The sequence below is a fragment of the Bos taurus genome, chromosome Y (genome assembly GCF_002263795.3).
Source record: "Bos taurus isolate L1 Dominette 01449 registration number 42190680 breed Hereford chromosome Y, ARS-UCD2.0, whole genome shotgun sequence".
Taxonomy (NCBI): domain Eukaryota; kingdom Metazoa; phylum Chordata; class Mammalia; order Artiodactyla; family Bovidae; genus Bos; species Bos taurus.
Window position 1 is genome coordinate 42,167,426 of NC_082638.1, and position 10,563 is coordinate 42,177,988.

The 10,563-nt window shown below is 37.0% G+C and overlaps 1 protein-coding gene across 1 annotated transcript; it reads left to right on the plus strand.

The window, feature by feature from the left end:
* The first annotated feature begins 7,826 nt into the window (after positions 1-7,826).
* LOC132344699 (heat shock transcription factor, Y-linked-like) lies at positions 7,827-9,519 on the plus strand. Its single transcript, XM_059884341.1, has 2 exons — positions 7,827-8,336; positions 8,767-9,519. The coding sequence occupies exons 1-2, from the start codon at positions 7,827-7,829 to the stop codon at positions 9,499-9,501; spliced, it is 1,245 nt and encodes a 414-aa protein (XP_059740324.1). The 3' UTR covers positions 9,502-9,519.
* The last annotated feature ends 1,044 nt before the right edge of the window (positions 9,520-10,563 follow it).

A 10,563-nucleotide genomic window follows, 5' to 3' on the forward strand; every position in this document is an offset into this window, starting at 1 on the left:
CTGTGAAAGGAGACAAAGAAGGTCACTACATAATGATCAAAGGATCAATCCAAGAAGAAGATATAACAATTATAAATATATATGCACCCAACACGGGAGCACCACAGTACGTAAGACAAATGCTAACAAGTATGAAAGGAGAAATTAACAATAACACAATAATAGTGGGAGACTTTAATACCCCACTCACACCTATGGATAGATCAACTAAACAAAAAATTAACAAGGAAACACAAACTTTAAATGATACAATAGACCAGTTAGACCTAATTGATATCTATAGGACATTTCATCCGAAAACAATGAATTTCACATTTTTCTCAAGCGCACATGGAACCTTCTCCAGGATAGATCACATCCTGGGCCATAAAGCTAGCCTTGGTAAATTCAAAAAAATAGAAATCATCCCAAGCATTTTTTCTGACCACAATGCAGTAAGATTAGATCTCAATTACAGGAGAAAAACTATTAAAAATTCCAACATATGGAGGCTGAACAACACGCTGCTGAATAACCAACAAATAACAGAAGAAATCAAAAAAGAAATCAAAATTTGCATAGAAACGAATGAAAATGAAAACACAACAACCCAAAACCTGTGGGACACGGTAAAAGCAGTCCTAAGGGGAAAGTTCATAGCAATACAGGCACACCTCAAGAAACAAGAAAAAAGTCACATAAATAACCTAACTCTACACTTAAAGCAACTAGAAAAGGAAGAAATGAAGAACCCCAGGGTTAGTAGAAGGAAAGAATCTTAAAAATTAGAGCAGAAATAAATGCAAAAGAAACAAAAGAGACCATAGCAAAAATCAACAAAACCAAAAGCTGGTTCTTTGAAAGGATAAATAAAATTGACAAACCATTAGCCAGACTCATCAAGAAACAAAGGGTGAAAAATCAAATCAACAAAATTAGAAACGAAAATGGAGAGATCACAACAGACAACACAGAAATACAAAGGATCATAAGAGACTACTATCAACAATTATATGCCAATAAAATGGACAACGTGGAAGAAATGGACAAATTCTTAGAAAAGTACAACTTTCCAAAACTAGACCAGGAAGAAATAGAAAATCTTAACAGACCCATCACAAGCACGGAAATTGAAACTGTAATCAAAAATCTTCCAGCAAACAAAAGCCCCGGTCCAGATGGCTTCACAGCTGAATTCTACCAAAAATTTAGAGAAGAGCTGACACCTATCCTGCTCAAACTCTTCCAAAAAATTGCAGAGGAAGGTAAACTTCCAAACTCATTCTATGAGGCCACCATCACCCTAATACCAAAACCTGACAAAGATCCCACACAAAAAGAAAACTACAGGCCAATATCACTGATGAACATAGATGCAAAAATCCTTAACAAAATTCTAGCAATCAGAATCCAACAACACATTAAAAAGATCATACACCATGATCAAGAGGGCTTTATCCCAGGGATGCAAGGATTCTTCAATATCCACAAATCAATCAATGTAATACACCACATTAACAAATTGAAAAATAAAAACCATATGATTATCTCAATAGATGCAGAGAAAGCCTTTGACAAAATTCAACATCCATTTATGATAAAAACTCTCCAGAAAGCAGGAATAGAAGGAACATACCTCAACATAATAAAAGCTATATATGACAAACCCACAGCAAACATTATCCTCAATGGTGAAAAATTGAAAGCATTTCCTCTAAAGTCAGGAACAAGACAAGGGTGCCCACTTTCACCATTACTATTCAACATAGTTTTGGAAGTTTTAGCCACAGCAATCAGAGCAGAAAAAGAAATAAAAGGAATCCAAATTGGAAAAGAAGAAGTAAAACTCTCACTCTTTGCAGATGACATGATCCTCTACATAGAAAACCCTAAAGATTCCACCAGAAAATTACTAGAAATAATCAATGACTATAGTAAAGTTGCAGGATATAAAATCAACACACAGAAATCCCTTGCATTCCTATACACTAATAATGAGAAAACAGAGAGAGAAATTAAGGAAACAATTCCATTCACCATTGCAACGGAAAGAATAAAATACTTAGGAATATATCTACCTAAAGAAACTAAAGACCTATATATAAAAAACTATAAAACACTGGTGAAAGAAATCAAAGAGGACACTAATAGATGGAGAAATATACCATGTTCATGGATTGGAAGAATCAATATAGTGAAAATGAGTATACTACCCAAAGCAATTTATAGATTCAACGCAATCCCTATCAAGCTACCAACAGTATTCTTCACAGAGCTGGAACAAATAATTTCACAATTTGTATGGAAAAACAAAAAACCTTGAATAGCCAAAGCGATCTTGAGAAAGAAGAATGGAACTGGAGGAATCAACCTACCTGACTTCAGGCTCTACTACAAAGCCACAGTTATCAAGACAGTATGGTACTGGCACAAAGACAGATATATAGATCAATGGAATAAAATAGAAAGCCCAGAGATAAATCCACGCACATATGGACACCTTATCTTTGACAAAGGAGGCAAGAATATACAATGGATTAAAGGCAATCTCTTTAACAAGTGGTGCTGGGAAATCTGGTCAACCACGTGTAAAAGAATGAAACTAGACCACTTTCTAACACCATACACAAAAATAAACTCAAAATGGATTAAAGATCTAAACGTAAGACCAGAAACTATAAAACTCCTAGAGGAGAACATAGGCAAAACACTCTCTGACATACATCACAGCAGGATCCTCTATGACCCACCTCCCAGAATATTGGAAATAAAAGCAAAAATAAACAAATGGGACCTAATTAACCTTAAAAGCTTCTGCACATCAAAGGAAACTATTAGCAAGGTGAAAAGACAGCCTTCAGAATGGGAGAAAATAGTAGCAAATGAAGCAACTGACAAACAACTCATCTCAAAAATATACAAGCAACTCCTCCAGCTCAACTCCAGAAAAATAAATGACCCAATCAAAAAATGGGCCAAAGAACTAAATAGACATTTCTCCAAAGAAGACATACAGATGGCTAACAAACACATGAAAAGATGCTCAACATCACTCATTATCAGAGAAATGCAAATCAAAACCACTATGAGATACCATTTCACACCAGTCAGAATGGCTGCGATCCAAAAGTCTACAAATAATAAGTGCTGGAGAGGGTGTGGAGAAAAGGGAACCCTCTTACACTGTTGGTGGGAATGCAAACTAGTACAGCCACTATGGAGAACAGTGTGGAGATTCCTTAAAAAACTGGAAATAGAACTGCCTTATGATCCAGCAATCCCACTGCTGGGCATACACACTGAGGAAACCAGAAGGGAAAAAGACACGTGTACCCCAATGTTCATCGCAGCACTGTTTATAATAGCCAGGACATGGAAGCAACCTAGATGTCCATCAGCAGATGAATGGATAAGAAAGCTGTGGTACATATACACAATGGAGTATTACTCAGCCATTAAAAAGAATACATTTGAATCAGTTCTAATGAGGTGGATGAAACTGGAGCCTATTATACAGAGTGAAGTAAGCCAGAAGGAAAAACATAAATACAGTATACTAACGCATATATATGGAATTTAGAAAGATGGTAACAATAACCCGGTGTACGAGACAGCAAAAGAGACACTGATGTATAGAACAGTCTTATGGACTCTGTGGGAGAGGGAGAGGGTGGGAAGAGTTGGGAGAGTGACATTGAAACATGTAGAATATCATGCAAGAAACGAGTTGACAGTCCAGGTTCGATGCGCGATACTGGATGCTTGGGGCTGGAGCACTGGGACGACCCAGAGGGATGGTGTGGGGAGGGAGGAGGGAGGAGGGTTCAGGATGGGGAACACATGTATGCCTGTGGCGGATTCATTTTGATATTTGGCAAAACTAATACAATTATGTAAATTTTAAAAATAAAATAAAATTAAAAAAAAAAAAAAAGAAAGCTGAGCATGGAAGAATTGATGCTTTTGAACTGTAGTGCTGGAAAAGACTCTTGATGTAAGAGATCCATCCAGTCCATCCTACAGGAGTTTAGTCCTGGGTGTTCCTTGGAAGGAATGATGCTAAAGCTGAAACTCCAGTACTTTGGCCACCTCCTGTGATGATTTGACTCACTGGTAAAGACTCTGATATGGGAGGGATTGAGGTCAGGAGGAGAAGAGGACGAGAGAGGATGAGATGGTGGTTGGCATCACCGAGTCGATGGATGTGAGTTTGTTGAACTCCAGGAGTTGGAGATGGATAGGGAGGCCTGTCGTGCTGCAATTCATGGGGTCGCAAAGAGTCGGACATGACTGAACAACTGAACTGAACTGAACTGAAGCAACTGACAAAGAATTAATGTCAAAAATATACAAGCAACTCCTGAAGCTCAATTCCAGGAAAATAAACGACTCAATGAAAAAATTGGCCAAAGAACTAAACAGACATTTCTTCAAAGAAGACATACAGATAGCTAACAAACACATGAAAAGATGCTCAACATCACTCATTATCAGAGAAATGAAAATCAAAACCACAATGAGGTACCTTTTCATGCCAGTCAAATTGGTTGTGCTCCAAAAGTCTACAAGCAATAAATGCTGGATAAGGTGTGGAGAAAAAGGAACCCTCTTACACTGTTGGTGGGAATGCAAACTAGTACAGCCACTATGGAGAACACTGTTTAGATTCTTAAAAAAAAAAAAAACAAAAAAAACCAACCTTCAAATAGAACTGCCATAAGACCCAACAATCCCACTGCTGTGCATACACACCAAGGAAACCAGAATTGAAAGAGACATGTGTACCCTGATGTTCATCACAGCACTGTTTCTAATAGCCAGGACATGGAAGCAACCTAGATGTCCATTAGTGGATGAATGGATAAGAAAGCTGTGGGATATATACATAATGGAGTATTACTCAACCATTAAAAGGAATACATTTCAGTCAGTTCTAATGGGGTGGATGAAACTGGAGCCTATTATACAGAATGAAGTTAGCCAGAAAGAAAAACACCAATAGAATAAACTAACACATATATGTGGAATTTAGAAAGATGATAACGATAACCATGTATGTGAGAATGCAAAAAAGACACAGATGTATAAAACAGTCTTTTGAGCTCTGGGAGACGGCTAGGGTGGTATGATTTGGGAGAATGGCACTGACACATGTATAATAACATAGGTCACCAAACTGGCAGTCCAGGTTCAATGCATGATACAGGATGCTTTGGGGCTGGTGCACTGGGATAACCAGGAGGGATGATATGAGGAGGGAGGTGGCACACATGTATACCTGTGGCAGATTCATATTTATGTATGGCAAAACCAGTACAATATTGTAAAGCAATTAGACTCCAATTAAAATACATATATTTATATTGAAAATAAATAAAATAAAATTGTGTCCAATGTGAGGAGAGCAACAGCGTTCTTTGAACAATATATCTAAGTAAATGAGAGTTGTGATTTTATGCGTTCAAGGTGTCCCCATAAGTATGAGCCCTACCTCTTATTACAGAAAGAATTGTGGAAGATGAGCGAGATTAAAGGAGAGCTTTTCAGCAACAGGATCTGAATTGTTCAGCCAGAAAATTATTAAGTAATGTAAGGCTTCCCAAACAGTTTATTTAAGATCTTGGGAGCAAGCAATGAGTTTGGCCACCTAAATAGTGTTGCATAAAATTATATTTTGACATATATACACCTGTGTGTATGAGTGTGTGTATAAAAAAGGTGCAATGGCTTTTAACTCCTGTTAGATTTAATAGAAATGGAAAAAAATTAAAACCCAAATGAAGAATGATTAAAAAGTCGACTCGGTTGTTGAATATATGTAAGCGGAAATACTTCAAAATATGTTTTCTTGGCTGAATGTAAAATATGAGGACTCTTTTATATCACTCACCTCTCTGCTTTTAATAAAGATCTACCAATTTTCAAATTTTTTGTCCAGTTTTGACAAAAATAGACAGATATAGACTTATATATACATATATATCATATATAAAATATAGAAGTATATTTTCATAAGAGAAAATATTGATGCCAAGCTTAGATTTCAGAATTATTTCCAACTCCAGGCTCCATCTCAACAGGAAATAGCCAAAGTTGTTGCTGATTGAAACACTCCAAGAGCTGGAAAACCTGAAAAAGACATCGAACCTGCAACTGAGATTTTCTGTCACATTTATGATTGAGTTCTAAGTCCAACACTTTATTTCCTTTCGTGTTCTAAGCAGTCCCTTCTTAAGACTGAAAAGTATGAAAACCGAGAGAAAGAGGTAGGAGATTGTAGACCTCCTGGTGTTCAATTTCACACCAGTCAGAATGGGTGCGATCCAAAAGTCCACAAGCAATCAATGTTGGAGAGGATGTGGAGAAAAGGGAACCCTCTTACACTGTTGCTGGGAATGCAAAGTAGTACAGCCACTATGGAGAACAGTGTGGAGATTCCTTAAAAAACTGGAAATAGAACTGCCTTATAATCCAGCAATCCCACTGCTGGGCATACACACCGAGGAAACCAGAATTGAAAGAGACACGTGTACCCCAATGTTCATCGCAGCACTGTTTCTAGTAGCCAGGACATGGAAGCAACCTAGATGTCCATCAGCAGATGAATGAATGAGAAAGCTGTGGTGCATATATACAATGGAGTGTTACTCAGCCATTAAAAAGAATAAATTTCAATCAGTTCTAATGAGGTGGATGAAACTGGAGCCTATTATACAGAGTGAAGTAAGCCAGAAAGAAAAACACCAATACAGTATACTAACACATATATATGGAATTTAAAAGATGGTAACAATAACTCTGTATATGAGACAGCAAAAGAGACACTGATGTATAGAACAGTCTTTTGGACTCTTGGGAGAGGTAGAGGGTGAGATGATTTGGTAGAATGACATTGAAGCATGTATAATATCATGTATGAACGAGTCACCAGTTCAGGTTCGATGCACGATACTGGATGTTTGGGGCTGGTGTGCTGGGACGACCCAGAGGGATGGTATGGGGAGGGAGGAGGGAGGAGGTTTCAGGATGGGGAACACATGTATACCTGTGGCGGATTCATGTTGATGTATGGCAAAACCAGGACAATATTGTAAAGTTAAAAAATCAAATAAAAAATAATAAAATAAAATACACACAAAACAATTAAAAAAAAGTAATTTTAAACAGTGAGGCTAGAAAAGACAGAATCTAAGGATAATAATCAAGTGATAGAGAATAATAATGATTTAGCCATTAGTCAAATTCAAGGGTCTTTAGTTCCTCCTCAAGGGCCATCAATAACATCCTGAGCATTATCCTATGAACAGTTTTAGAGATGCCAAAGCCCCAGCCAGGCTGAAAGTTAAGTACAGAGACCACAGAGTAGTTGAAACCAGACAGTTAAAAGATTTTATTGCAGAGGCCAGTAGACCAATTTTGCTTGGGTAACAGTACTGAATATGAAAAATGTGTGTATAGAAGGGTGATAAATCACTTGTATTTCAGAAACCAAGTAGATTTATTGATGTGATTTTTCTGTGTAAAAATTCTTTAGGAATGAGATTTTGCATGCTTCATGGTTTGGGTTACTATTTCTGTAAGCAGGCTGTATTTTTAAGTTGATGCTGAAGTAAAGCCTAGCTGAACATCACCTTTCAATGGCTAGGAGACCAGTGATTTTGTGATGTCACAGCTACCCTTTGATTGCTAGGAGACAAGTGATTTTGTGATGTCACAGCCTTTTGACTTTGAGGACCTCTGCGATGGTCTAGAGAGTTTCTCTCTGTTGGCCAGCCAAGCAATTTTTGAAGTAGTGGTCAGTAAAATCAGACAAATGAGAAAAGGATCTGAAGAAAGATTTCTCTGAGATGGCACATATACCTTCAGAAATTCAAGATGGGCCTCCTAAGGATGAATCAACTGATTCAGAAACCTCCATTAGATCTTTGTATGATTATACACTTACTAGGGACTCAGTTTTGAGATCTATGATTGAAGAATATGCTTTTCAGGCTTTGTCTGAGGATCTTGTGATAAAAAGGCCATGCTACAAATATTCTGTATCTGAAACAGATGAGGTGACTAATTTTCTTTCACTCACCTTTCCACAAAAACTTTGGAATATAGTTGAAAGTGATCAGTTTGAATCTATTTGGTGGGATGAGAGAGGCACATGTATAGTGATCCACGAAGAACTCTTTAAGAAAGAAGTCTTGGAAAGAAAGGCACCTTTCAGAATATTTGAAACCAAGAGTATGAAGAGTTTAATTCGACAGCTTAACCTTTATGGATTTAGTAAAAAGCGACAAACTTTTCAAAGATCTGCTTCACTACCTGTCTTTCTGGAAGAAGAAAACAACATCTCTCTTTTGAGTAAGGTATTCCAACATTTTCACTTATTGGCAATACGTAAGATGAAATCATGTGACCTAGAAAGCACATTTACATATGTAGCTAAAACCGAATTTAAACTTGAGCTAACAAATCGTTAAAAAGTTTTATTTTTTGAAGTTGAGAACAGCTGGATATGTTAAAATATTGGATGTTTGACAAACTTTCCTAGCACTGTGAAACCAGATATAAGTCCTGAAGCAACTTAAAGTGGTATTTACTGTATATATAAAATATATTTTTCATTGAGGATCATATTCTTTCTAACATGTTACCTGTTAAACTACTAATGGAGGTGTTTTATTTGATGCTATTTAATTGGTTTCATTAAAGGAATACATTTTTATAACTTAGCTTTGCTTGTCAGTTTTACCTTGGTTTATAAAGAAACTAAATAATGTAATCCTTTGATTTTAGTTACAGACCTACTATAATCCAAATTTCAAAAGAGGTCATCCTCAACTTTTATTAAGAGTGCAAAGAAGAGTTGGGATTAATAATGTGTCTCAAATATCTTCATTAGTGCAAGATAACAAGAAGCATGTTAAAGCAAGTGTCAACGAAGATGATCGTAACTCTGAATTTATTCCAGAAATTAGTAGAGAGAGCGCATTTTCAGCCTCCACACGTTTACCTGTGCCTTTCATACAAAAGCCTCATACCATCCAGATTGTCACTAATACAAATGCCCTATCTCCATGTGACTTACCTAACCACCCATCACCAATATCGGTTAGACAAACAGAACAGATTTTGGTAAATCAACCTGCTGTTTTAAAAAAGTTGAGCATTTTTAATTGGCATTCACATAGCAGCTACACTCAAGTAAATGGCCCCATTGAGGACTTTGCTACTACAACTACATCTACTTCTCAGAACCACATTGTATCCCCATTACAGAGCACTTATTCTGGACTGATGGTGGAGCCTTCTAAATTTCCAGGCAGGCATAGCGATATGTCAGGCCATGACAATCCTTTTCCTAACCTGCAAGAGACAGGCAACTCGTGGTTCTCAGTGCCAACAAGCACTTACACATCTGCTTCCTCTCTTTCAAGTCAACTCATCAACAATCACCATTATATGGAAACCATGCTAATTAAAACTGACCTACCAAATATGTGTCAGATTATGGAGCCTAAGGAAGATTGAACGTTACTTTGGGAGATGTCAACAAATACCTACCATTCCTGTATTTGAACAATAAATTTACATGTTCATCTTCATAGTTTCATTTTCAATTTTTAAACAAAGAAGAGAAAATGAGGCTTTAGTTCATTGGTTTACTATTTTACTGCATGGTATTCCAAACTCTTCAGTTCAAGAAAGCATTCGTTATGCATCCTAGGTAAATGACACCTGATATAATATTTGTAAGCAAGAAAATGAGAAGCAAGGGAAAAGAGGTAATGGATGTAAAGTGATTTCTGAAATCATCCCTGCTGAAATGAAGGGGTGTCTAAATTAGGATGGTATGGGTGAAGAAAGAGATGCAAATAAAATTAGATAAATAAAAATACACAGTATGATCTTCAGCACATTCACATATTATATTCTATTAGTTACTGGTAGAGTCTTAAAGATTAGACAGCAGATTGTTTTCATTATAGAAATTAATTTTGTCTCTGAAAATATAGATATTGTAGTACATCCAAAATCATGATCACAATTATACCATCACTGTGATAGAAAAGATAGCATGATATAATCAGTGACTGGCCCATGGTCAGCACACGTTGTGTACTTTACAAGTAGTATTCTATAGGGTCATATTTGCGCTGCTGTCCTTAAGGTACGTCTTCATTTCCTGACACCAAGATTCCACCCTATAATTTCAAATGCATGTTTAGATGTTGCTTATCTGTCCCCATAGAGACAGAATAAATTCCTGGTCATTACTGCAGCACATCAGCATGGTTACAAAGTTCTTGGAAGACATGATATCTGTTTTCCTTAGTCATTTCATTATCTTTCTCTTCTGAAGCTACAATCACAAATTATTTTCAGTCATGCTAAGCCCTCAGAGAGGGCAATGACACCACGCTCCAGTACTCTTGCCTGGAAAATCCTATGGTCAGAGGAGCCAGGTAGGCTGCAGTCCATGGGGTCGCTAAGAGTTGGACACGACTCAGCGACTTCACTTTCACTTTTCACTTTCTTGCATTGGAGAAGAAAATGGCAACCCACTCCAGTGTCCTTGCCTGGAGAATCCCA